The following is a 12632-nucleotide window of genomic DNA, read 5'->3' as shown; positions in this document are numbered from 1 at the left end:
AGCCACAGACCTCATTTCGTCCATTGCCACTCACAAAGCTTTTTCAACAAGGAGGGACCATGAGGGAGAAATTCAGAGCAGCAAGTCGAAGGGCATCACAATTCAATGAAGTCTGACTCCTGTGAACGCTCCCAGTGAGAGAAGGCCACAAGCAATTTGTGAGGAATTTAACTTATAGACCCAGTATCAGGAAGTGGAATTGTCACCAGTAGACAATTGTGACAAGCAAAGGTAGAGAGTGGAGACTCCTCGTCCTGTGTAAGACACTGAACCTCAGTTTCCTTGTCTGTAAAATGGAAATCATAGCCGTCATTTGCAGCTGTGGGAAGAGTCATGATTTTGTATGGAAATGACGCTTTCCTTAGCTATCGTGCCTAGGCTTGACCAGCTCAGCAAGCCCCTTTTCTTTTTAAAAATGTGTTGCTTGAGAAACTAGCAATATAAAAAAACACAGGTAACAGGGAACAGCTTCTTAAAGCTCATCTCTACCAAACCGCCAGCCCCTCTGCAGTGGCTCCTATGGTAGCGGAGCTGTTTGATCCTGTGTTACTGAATTCCCACGTTCTGCATTCTATTCTTTTTGAAGATCATTATCTGTGCAATTCTCCCCGCCCCCCTCCCATTTCCACATGGTCCTCTGAATCATTCATCGTTCCCCTTGGGAGTTCTCTACTCCCATGACCCCACAGGGAGCTGCAGCTATCTCTAGTCTCAGCTGCATCAAAAATGCCACTCACAACATCTCTGCTTCTTCATGGGACAGCGTTGGCTTTTGCCCAACCAGCTCTCAAGTGGAAGAGGTCAAGTGATGTCTCATTGCCCCGACTACCAACCTGGCTGCCCAGCAGAGTCACATGGGCTGCTGGCTACAAATACAGGATCCTGGGGCCTGTGTCTGGAGGTTTGGGTTTAATGAGTCTGGACTGGGGCCCAGGAACGGGTGTTTTCGCAAAACACTGCAGGTGATATGTGATGGTTTGGGAACCATGTCGGAGGCCCACCCCCAAAATTCAAATTTAGATTTAAGGGAGGATGGGAGAAATCAGAAAACTTGGGAATGAACTCAGGGTCACCAATGACCTTCCAAACACAACTTCCTTCAAGCAGATGAAAAAAAAATAATAATAGCAAGGACAGAGAGAAAAGAGAAGAGCTGGGAATCTGGAGCTGAGAAATTCCTCCCACCCCAACCACCACATCCCCCAACACACCTGCCCATCAGTATTCTTTTCAGAGAGGGGTCATGTTGTGGTTTTAAAACATAAAGAAACAACCCTTCCCAAAGAAAGATCCACGTGGATGAACTGAGGCGGAATCTGTTAACAGCCCTGTCGGAAGACCTCGCAAAGCTAAAAGCACCCTTTCTGGCTTTGATGTCTTCACAAGATGCTTCCTTTGAAAGGTTGAAGACAGCCCTGTTATTTCCTCTGACAGCCCCAGTGGAAAGCTCTGAAATGAGAAGTGGTGTCCTGGCAAAGCCCAAGGTGGAATCTTCGAGGCCATCTGCAGGGAGCTGGGCACTCCTGAGCACCGGCACCCCAGGCCACTGCTCCCCACCACCTCTGCGCTCTGGGGCTGGAGACCCCCAGCTGCAGGCTCCTCTTCAACAGGACTCCTCTCCTTCCCCAGGAGGTCAAGCACCCCGCCATTTCCCCCACACAGACCTCCAGGCAAATGTCACCCACCTTGAGAAGAGTTTCCTGGAGCTAGTCTGGCAGTTTGACCCATTTTTCCTTCCCCAGGGGGGCTGCAGGCCATTTGTAGGGAAAGGTCAGGAAATCGCCGCTCTGTCTCTGGACATGAGGGTGGGGAGGAGAGGCAGCAGGAGGGGGCTTCCTTGAGAGCCTTATCTCACCCGGAGCCACAGATGCAGAACCCAGGCTCTGCCCCACCCGCCAAGTCACAATCGCTAACAAGGTTTTGTCATTTCTCATTCGTGGTTGGGTTTCTTTGGGGTGCACAGCAGATGCTATAGAGGATGAAAGGGAAACTGAGTCAATGTCAGAAACATACCAAGGAGGCAAGAGTGTCTGTGGTGCTTTGTTTTCTTTCCACATCATGCATGCTGGTCACTCTCCTGGCTCTCCTAGGGGTGGGACTCCCAGACAGAAAGGTCCAGCGCAGACCATGTTTCTGAATAAAGGAAACTTCTTACCTCCCCTCTGCCTGGGTCTCAGGATATTCAACTGTGCTCACTTCTGACTTGCTGGGTAACCTCTACAGGCAGGGACAACTCCCTGCTCCCTCGAAGGGGACAGTTTGCAGGTTGGCGTCGATAGCCAGTGCCCAGTGCAGACCTGTTGGGAAGCTGGCCCAGGGCAAGATCTGCCACTCGGAGCTGGCCGGTGAGGACACTTGCTGCTCGTTATGGAAGGGACGCTGATGGCATTCAGTCTTAGCATCTTGTTCATACATTGACTTGTTTATCCCTTTTTTGTTTTTGCCAACTTTGACCACTGAGTGTCCAAACGTGAAGAATTTGCCCCAAACACTTCAGCCTTAATGCTGGTGAGTGCCAGGCCTCATGGAACTGCTCCTCACCTTACTGGTGGCCCACAGCCTTTCAAATAGATGCTCCCATGCTGTGCCCCACAGACACTCAGCCCCTGGTCATGCCACGATTATGCTTCCAAGGGCAGTGTTTCTTATGCCTCCTCCAGGGGACCCTGAGAGATGAAGGCCTCGTGTGTTCTGAGGCCCCCCCCAGTTTCTTTCCTTCTTTCCTTCCCTTTCTGGTCAACCTAGTCTGGTTGCCTAGTTGCCAAGTAAGTTTTTGAAACACTGAGATGTTCCAGGATGTTCCACCAAAATTGCCTTATCTGTGGGCTCACTTGTCAACAGATTTCAATTGTTCTGAATATGGGCATTTCTTGTAAGAAAAGTCCTTTCTCTGCCTGAAATCTTTACTCTGCAGGGGAAAAAAAGTCTCCTTTTGCTGCTTCTCTTTTGAAAATTGTAACAAATATCCCAAACTCCTTAGCCAATGGGGCAAATTTGGCCACATTCTGCTGTGTCAATAGTTCCCCAGGCAGAACTTGAGGATCTCTCCCTTACAATGTTGCTCCATTCAAAAAACCCCCAGCACACACCCACACACATACACACCACCAGGCAAACACACAAAACTGAACGTTCATGAGGTTTTACCATCCCTCACTGGCCTACGTGAGCAAGGTAGCCTTCCTGCAGTTAATATGTGGCAACATTTATGCAAAACAGAAAACATACTGTGGGACAGGCCCTGTTCTAGTATCTGGGAAAACCACGGTGGAAGGTTTTTGCCTTAGAGAGCTATTCTAGAATCGTGCTGTCCGCTAGAACATCGCATACAACGGTAGAAATGTTCTGTACGACTTAGCACCACATCCACTAGCCACATGTGGCTCTTGAGCACCAGAAATGTGGCTTAGTGTGACTAAGAAACTGAATTTTTAATTGTACTACATTTTAATTAACATAAACTCAGAACCAGGTGGGGCCTGTGGCTGCCACACTGGGCAGCATTGTTCTGGAAGGAGACACAAACACGTCGGTAGACGCTCACTCCCTCCCTCCCTTGTCACCACAAAACAGATAAACAAACTGGTTACCCTTGAACTGCGCTTTGAAGAAAACAAATTGAGGAAATAGGGGCCAGAAGAGGCATCGCTTATGTAGGGGTGGTGGTCAGGAAAGGTGGGATGAAGTAGAACACAGGAGCAAGTGGAATAGAACAGAGGCCAGGGAGGAAAGCGATGCTCCTAGCAGAACAGCTGGATCATGTGAGCAAGAGGCAGAGGGCAGCATGGGCCAGAGATGCCCGGCTTGCAGGCTGTTGCAAAGGAACAGAGTTCATCCTGATGGGGAGGAGAAGGCAGCTCCATGCAGAAGGGGAAACATGAACCAACTCTGATCTCAAAACCTCCCTGCATTGCTCCTGAGAGAAGAAATAGGAGACCACAGGAGGCTGTCATGGTAATGCAGGCTGGAGACATGGTGGCTTAGACACGGGGGAGAGAGGTGGAAATGGTGAGCAGGGTCAACACTGGGTCTGCTTTGAAACCAGAGTGGACAGGATGCTGACTGAGTGATTGTGTGGGGGAGGCAGAGAGACACTGGCTCAAGTGAGAGATGGAAGGACTGTTGGTGGAGATGAACTCTTGAGGCTCAGAGCAGGTTCCAGAGGCCGAAGCTCATGTGGAGATGGAGACTGGATACATCAGTTACAGTGACATTGACAAAAAGACACTGTCACTCTCTGCTTTTCCCATGTCCTCTCTTCATCCCTGAAAGATCCTCACCCCAGACTGCTGAGGGAATTGCCCAGCCTGAAACATCCAGTGCTCCCATGTTGGAGGGCCAGGTTCTGTGCTGACCAGGGGAAACACCTCTCTCCCAAGTCCTGCTCAGGTTTGTCACCTGAGCCCCTCAGCAGGTGGGTGTGGGCATAGCAGCTTTCTTTTCTTTTTTAAATAATGAGAATTGAACCCAGGGTCACTTAATCACTGAGCCACATCCCCAGGCTGTGACAGGGTCTCACTGAGTTTTTTAGGGCCTTGATAAGTTGCTGAGGCTGGCTTGGAATTCACCATCCTCCTCCTCTACCTCCATAGCTGCTGGGATTACAGGTGTGCACCACTGTGCCCAGCAACCTAGCAGCTCTTGAAGGCAAGTTCTTTGTTCTGCCCTAAGGCCCTCTCTTCAGTGGGACTCAAACCAGGCCAGTGGGAGGGGTGAGGGATGATGGGTCATCTCTTCCATTCCCTTCTCCAGGAGGTCAGGTATCCTTGTTCCAAAACACTTTCCCTCCTTCTTTAGCCACAAGATAAAAGGCTTCCCACACATCCACTCCTGCATGAGGGTGGCCCGCTTCCTAACAAGCAAATTGTGTCTGTATTCCCAAATTAATATTTGTTTAATGCAATTCTAATCAAAATTTGAATTCTAATAGGATTGTTTTGCCTTTGATTCTAACTTATGAGAACAGATGTTCTACATAACCAAGAAGTATTTTGCAAAAGAAGAGCATATAGGAGAAACTCACTCTACCAGATATCGAACTGTACTCGAAATGTACAAAAACATTTTGAAAGCAGGGCATAAATGCAAGGCTCTATAGCTAGATCAGAAGCACAATACATGCTACTGAGATATTAGGGAACATTCAAGAAAAATGGTTAGAATTGTGCTTATGGTGTAACCTAAGATAAATTTGATACCAGATGAATTCAATGTAAGAAATGAAACTTAAACACTCTTTAAAAATATGGGTTAACATGTCTCAGCTGTGAAGAAAGGGAATCAATTTCTAAATATAAAATCACAATGAAGCCACAAGAGAAAAGAAAAAGATAAATTTACTATATAAAAATTAAAATTTCTACATGTTAAACATATAAAAACACCCAATGGAAAACTACAAGGTAAACAATAGACTGAAAAAAAATTTTAACAGAGTATTAACATTTCTTATATAGAAAGAACTCTCTCAAATTTGTAATAAACCACTTAATACCACGATATTAAAATGGCATAAACAATTGATAAAAGAATACGTATAAATGGCAAGAAAATCTTTTAAAACAACTCAAGTTTACTAGCTATTAAGAAAAGCATAAAAGCATATTGAAAGAGGCCCACCTATCTAGTTGGCAGGGCTTTTTAGTGGTGCTATTTTATGTCACACGGGTAGGAAGCTCACCCTCTCAGATTTTGCCAGAGGAAAGACCAATAGAGGCAAAAATTTAGCCATTCAGGTCACAAGAACTATTTCTAGGCCTTTGTCAAGGGAAGCTATCAGAAATAGGAATTGCAGTTCTGTTAATCAAAGCCAAAAATTGGAACCAAACAGCCAGCAGAAGTTGAATGGCTGACTGCTTCATGCACAGTATCCCCTAAGCACAGCCACAGACAGCATTTTTTAACTCATGGCCTTGTTCAATATTTACAGAAACAGGACCCTGTTCAAATGAAATGAAGAAACTACAATATTTAGAATGCTTGTTTTTATTCTCCTTTATACTTTTCTTTACTTTCTGGATTTCCCATCCTGATTTTGCTTTTATGATAAGAAGCAATGTGTTCCTATCCATTTCCTAACACCCACGGAAACCTACTTGCAGGTCCCAGGTCAGCATCTTGCTTCTGATAGACCATAAAAAGCAGCTCGCCAGCCCCTGTGCAACATCTCACCCGCGGCTTTCCCTCCACAACCCCCTTCCCCCTTCAGAAGAGCTCAATACCCGGTTCCTTTTCTGTATGTGTTTGTCTCTAAACATGAAGTGGTGACCCCCTTCCTGTTTGCTCGCTGCGGGCCAGTTTCCACTTCCTTCCTGAGAAGGGAAAAGAAGAATATGACCTTTCATGTTGATAAGCACCTGCGCGCGTGCCATCTGGGCTTACATGAGTGTTTGATTTGGCCACCAGTTGGGGTGGGTCAAGGGAGCAACTCCAAAAGAGATGCTGGTTTCTGTTGCATTGGGAAGAGACACTGACTCTGTCTTTGTTCCTGCCCCACAGCTATGACGCTACCTGGTGTGTGCAGCAATTGGTGCAGTTACACTTTTCTGTGCTGAAATCATTCTGAAAACTCCAAGGGGAGACTACAGCATTCAAGGAAGCCAAAGCCATTTGAGGGAGAATAAAGCCAAAAGCCTTTTCTCTGATTTATTCCAAGAATTTCACTGCCCTCCCACTACCCTCCTCCAAAATTTAGCCATTGCACACTGCTAGCATGGCGAGCAAGCGAAAATCCACAACCCCGTGCATGGTCCGGACATCCCAAGTGGTGGAACAAGACGCGCCCGAGGAGGCAGACCGGGCCAAAGAAAAAGGCATGGGCATGCCACAGCCTGACACCGCCAAGGATAGCTGGGCAGCAGAACCCGAAAACGCTTCCAAAGAGAACGAAGTGATCGAGGTGAAATCAATGGGGGAAAACCAGTCCAAAAAACTCCAAGGGGGTTATGAGTGCAAATACTGCCCCTACTCCACCCAAAACCTGAACGAGTTCACGGAGCACGTGGACATGCAGCACCCCAACGTGATCCTCAACCCCCTCTACGTGTGTGCCGAATGTAACTTCACAACCAAAAAGTACGACTCCTTGTCTGACCACAACTCCAAGTTCCATCCTGGGGAGACCAACTTCAAGCTGAAGTTGATCAAACGCAACAGTCAAACCATCTTGGAGCAGTCCATTGAAGCCACCAACCACGTGGCATCTGTCACCACCAGTGGCCCTGGAGGGAATGACAATGATCCCGGCATCTCAGTGAGCAAAACCCCCATCATGAAGACAGGAAAACCAAAAGCAGATGCCAAGAAGCCGCCCAAGAAGCCCGAGGAGGCCACCCACGAGCACCACGCGGAAGGGACGGCCCGCCTGATGACAGACACTGCTGAGATCCTCTCGAGACTGGGAGGTGTGGAGCTCCTCCAAGACACATTAGGACACGTCATGCCTTCTGTACAGCTGCCACCAAATATCAACCTTGTCCCCAAGGTCCCCGTCCCACTGAATACTACCAAATACAACTCTGCCCTGGACACAAATGCCACCATGATCAACTCCTTCAACAAGTTCCCTTACCCAACGCAGGCTGAGTTGTCCTGGCTGACAGCTGCCTCCAAACACCCAGAGGAGCACATCCGAATCTGGTTTGCCACGCAGCGCTTAAAACACGGCATCAGCTGGTCCCCCGAGGAGGTGGAGGAGGCCCGGAAGAAGATGTTTAACGGCACCATCCAGTCAGTACCACCGACGATCACTGTGCTGCCCGCCCAGCTGACCCCCACGAAGATGTCACAGCCCATCCTCCAGACAGCTCTGCCATGCCAGATCCTTGGCCAGACCAGCCTGGTGCTGACTCAGGTGACCAGCGGGTCAACAACCGTCTCTTGTGCCCCCATCACATTGGCTGTGGCCGGAGTGGCCAACCATGGCCAGAAGAGACCATTGGTGACTTCCCAAGCTGCCCCTGAGCCCAAGCGTCCACACGTCACCCAGGTGCCAGAGCCTCCGCCCAAGGTGGCCCACCCCCCACCCACCCCAGCTAGCGACCGCAAGAAGACCAAGTTGCAGATAGCACACCTCAAGGCCAGCTTCCTCCAGAGCCAGTTTCCCGATGATGCTGAGGTCTACCGGCTCATCGAGGTCACCGGCCTGGCCAGGAGCGAGATCAAGAAGTGGTTCAGTGACCACCGGTATCGGTGTCAGAGGGGCATCGTTCACATCACCAGCGAATCCCTTGCCAAAGACCAGCTGGCCATCGCAGCCGCCCGACACGGTCGCACGTACCACGCGTACCCAGACTTTGCCCCCCAGAAGTTCAAAGAGAAAACACAAGGTCAGGTTAAAGTCCTGGAAGAGAGCTTTTTGAAAAGCTCCTTTCCTACCCAAGCAGAACTGGATCGGCTGAGGGTGGAGACCAAGCTAAGCAGGAGAGAGATCGATTCCTGGTTCTCAGAGAGGCGGAAGCTTCGGGACAGCATGGAACAGGCTGTTTTGGATTCCATGGGGTCTGGCAAAAAAGGCCCAGATGTGGCGGCCCCCAATGGTGCTCTGTCTCGACTCGACCAGCTCGCGGGGGCCCAGCTAGCCAGTTCTCTGCCCAGCCCTTCACCAGCGATTCCACAGAATCAAGAACAGGTTCATCTCCTGAGGAGCACGTTCGCCAGAACCCAGTGGCCCACCCCACAGGAGTACGACCAGTTAGCGGCCAAGACCGGCCTGGTCCGAACTGAGATCGTGCGTTGGTTCAAGGAAAACAGATGCTTGCTCAAAACTGGAACCTTGAAGTGGATGGAGCAGTACCAGCAGCAGCCCATTTCAGACGACCACGGCTACGATGCCACAGCCAGGAAAGCAGCCAAACCAGCCACCGAGAGCCCCAAGAACATAAGTGAGATGGTACAGCAGTGTCACAAGGACCCCAAAACACTCTGCCAAGAGGACTTGGAGAAGTTGGGCCCCAGAGTGAAAGTGGGCAACGAGCAAGTGAAAGACTGTCTACCAGCCAAGCCCTCAGAGGCCACCTCGGACCGGTCAGAGGGCAGCAGCCGGGACGGCCAGGGCAGCGACGAGAACGAGGAGTCAGGTGTCGTGGACTATGTGGAGGTGACCGTGGGAGAGGAAGATGTCACCTCAGACAGGTCGGACAGCTGGAGTCAGACCCCAGCAGAAGGCACCACGGAACTGGCCGACTCCGACTCTGACGGCGCCCCTGCAGAGGCTGGCCAGGCCTAGACAGGTAATGCCACCTGCTCACCCAGGCAACGGGAGAATCCCGGCTTCCTCTCTCACGGGCAGGGTTAATATAGGTGGTGGGTACAGAGACCCAGATGACCAAAGCGTTCTCCTCTTTTTAATTAATACAAAAACATCCCTATATATTGATGCTGAGCATCAGTGTCTATCAATGATGTCATTGACATGACACACAAGCTGAGTCGCCCTTCTATGAAACACTTGGGGCCAGAAGCATTTCAGATTTCAGTTCTTTTCAGAGCTGGGGAATTTGCATATACATAATGAGGCATCTTAAGGCTGGGATCCAACCCTAAACACAAAGTTCATTTATGTTCCACAAAACCTGAAGGTAATTTTGTGCAATATTTTTAATAGTTTTGTGCATGAAACAAAGTTTTACCATGTGGGATCTTCCACATGGGGAATTTTTCCATCATGTTGGTGTGCGAGAAGTTTTGGATTTGGGAGCATTTTGGATTTTAGATTTTCAGATTAGGGATGCTCTACCTGTATTTGTCATGTGCCTTTACCCTGTACCACATGACGTTTTGAAATAGGTATAGGTAGTGGAATGGCTTAGTGGGGCTAATTCACATATGTATTATCTAATACATTTACCATTTTTTTGTGGTGATGAGTTCTTTTTCAAAGTTCTTAAAGAAAGATAGGGACTGATAACCCCACGTCCTCATTTGCAAGGGTATAAGAAGGGCACAGCCCTGCTGCCTGGGCCTGTTTCAGCACCAGTCTTCCAGCCTGTCCATGCAGGAAGCTAGTCATAGCTCTCTGATCAACACAGCCTCCGTATGTTTTGCGTTCACGGCTGTTAAAAATAAGCAAGAAAAAGACGTATCTTTTTTTTCTTCTTTTCTTTTCTTTTTGGATTTGACCGAGAGTCAGGATTCAAGTTTGCTCAATCTGAAATTTGAGGTTGTTTTTTTTTTTTTACCTGAAAGGTTTGAAAGTGCTTCACATTTGCCTTGTCGTGGCACAAGGAAGGTGCCACTCTGCTTGGGTCCCCATAACCCCTTCAAATCTGGAAGAGACCTGTGTAAATTTAGACTCTTGGAGCCACAGAAGCCAGGGAAGGGAGGTTGCTATGGCTACTAATGGCCGTGTCATCCAGATAATGGGACATGCCTCAGAAGCCCTTGGTGTGTGTGCTTCCCGGGAGGCCCATGGAAACCCAAGGCCCAGGCACAGCCTCTGGCCTGGGAGTGAGCTGAGAAAAGGGGTGAGGGAGGAGGGGTTTCTTTGTTGAAAGCTTGGAAGAGGGGAAGAGGCACAATTTGCCCAGGTGGGCTTCTCCAGAGACCAGTTAAAAGGGGACCCCCATTATCTTCAAAAATAATAAAGTTAAGAACCTCCAAAATGATTTATAAGGTCCTAAAGGGATGCCTGGAAGTTACCATACCTCTGTATTGCCGAACTTGGACCCCTCTGGGCGGCATGTTGCACATTAATAATTTGGTAATAAAATGAGGCACCTTTAATAAAATGGCAAGTAAATGAAATCCTCTAGGAGCCCTGGATCAGCCAGTTCCATCAGCCATGAGCAAAGCCCACCCCAGAATGCCATCCTGTCTTCTTGAGGAACTTCTGTGGTCTAGGTGAGGACATGGTCAGGGAGGAGGCTAGTGACGGCAGAGGGGCTAGCAGAGCTCCGAGGTCCCCAGCAGTGCCAACCGCCCACCTCCATCTCACTCTCTTGCTCTCTTCCTCTCTCTGCCTTCTTCCTGTTTTCTTGGATAACCCTCCCAGCCCAGCTCATCTCTCTCGTGTAGGAATGAAGGAGTGATTTTTCTTTTTTGTCTGCCTGAATGCTGCTAGCGTGCCCTGTCTTCTATCCTTGCTCTTGTCTGATCTACAATATAAGTCTACATGGTTGCTCTTTCCCCCCACCCTGGAGTAAATGATAAGACTCAGTACCATTCAATAGGACATTCAGAGCCCCTCCTTGTGCCCGCTGCTGTGCAAGCCACCAGAGATGATGTGATAGAGACTGATGACACAGTCCCCATTTGCACGAAGCTCTGATGGGCCAAGGAGGGAAGAGAATGCACTCTCCTTTCCTAACCAGTGTGCTGTGTGACGTGATAAGGGGGTGCACAGCTGTGTGCAAGAGCTCACAGGAGGGATACCCAGGCTAGGAACCAGAGGGAGCTTCCATGAGAAAGAAGGTGTCTGTCTGCACACACTCATGGGAGCAAGTTAGCCAAGTGCACAAGAAAAGAGTTGTTCGAGTGGAAAGAACAGGATGGAAAGGCAGCAGAATACAACAGACACTAGTATGGCAATATGTAAAACAGTGGATGTGTAACCAATGTGATTCTGCAATCTGTATACAGGGTAAAAATGGGAGTTCATAACCCACTTGAATCAAATGTGTGAAATATGATATGTCAAGAACTATGTCATGTTTTGAACAACCAACAATAAAAATTTAAAAAAAAAGAAAGAACAGGATGAGACAAGGTCCAGAGCAAAGGAATGGTGCAGGTGAGGATCAAAAGAGGGTTGGCATGTCCAGAAAGTAGAGTCTGAGTTCCCTAAATGATGAGAAGAGGTGAACAAAAAAAAAACCCAAAGGTCTTCCCTAACAGACAAAAGCTGCTGTGAGCCAGCTGTGTTTGCTGAATTTGAATATAAGGATGTGCGTGTTCCCAGGAGCTCAGATGGGGCCTCCTGCTCTCCACGGCTGAGTGAGCAGTTATCTAGAGGCGGCAGCTCCCCAGAGGCCCTGGGGCCACCTGTCCCCACCTGTCCCCCTCCTTTCTCCCAAGCTATCCCCCACTACCAGTTGAGAATGCCAGGTGGGCTGTATGCCTGATCCCCCTGAGACCAAGAGGAAGCAGAAAAGCAGGAGAGAATGCTGAAACCATAAAGAGAACCTTGGAGAAGTGGAGAAACATGGCCATACCCGGTCTCACCTAATTCTCCAAGACAGGAATCGCCGTGTATGTTTAGAAACCCGGGAACTGAGACCAGACGTCAAGGAACTTGGCCACATGCTCTCCCAGTACCTCAGCTGGACTCGGGAGCCCTCCTTCCTCCTCCTGCCATCTTGACATCAATTTCTGATGGACAGAAATTCCCCGTTTCTATTGAGCACCCGCCACCCCAGGCACAGGAGAATACCCAGGCTTTCGGAAGTTGTCCTTTGAATTAATATCAGACAATTTAGAGATGTAGGAATTGATTGTATCCCCCCCCAAATGCAAAAACATCCAAGAACCCCACTTTATGTTTATCATAAATGCCACAAGGGGAGCCGGAAGATATTCCTCCACGAAATGCTGAGGTCTGCTCAATGCTGACGGCATTAGATGCCCTGAAGTCCCCTGATCTGTTGAAGATCCATCGTATTGAGGGAGGGGCTGCCGTCTGCACTAGCAGGGCCATC

General features: G+C 48.9%; 1 protein-coding gene across 1 annotated transcript in view; it reads left to right on the top strand.

Annotated features, from left to right (window-relative positions):
- Zhx2 (zinc fingers and homeoboxes 2) overlaps positions 1 to 12632 on the top strand; it is a 161218-nt gene that overhangs the window by 132326 nt on the left and 16260 nt on the right. Inside the window, exon 3 of the mRNA XM_005316194.5 lies at positions 6499 to 9230. Within this exon, the coding sequence (XP_005316251.1) occupies positions 6713 to 9226 (2514 nt within the window). The 5' untranslated portion in view covers positions 6499 to 6712 and the 3' untranslated portion in view covers positions 9227 to 9230. The remainder of the gene's footprint in view (positions 1 to 6498; positions 9231 to 12632) is intronic.

This window comes from Ictidomys tridecemlineatus, chromosome 7 (genome assembly GCF_052094955.1).
Source record: "Ictidomys tridecemlineatus isolate mIctTri1 chromosome 7, mIctTri1.hap1, whole genome shotgun sequence".
Taxonomy (NCBI): domain Eukaryota; kingdom Metazoa; phylum Chordata; class Mammalia; order Rodentia; family Sciuridae; genus Ictidomys; species Ictidomys tridecemlineatus.
Note: the sequence above shows the minus strand (reverse complement) of the source record. Positions and strands in the feature narration are given on the sequence as shown.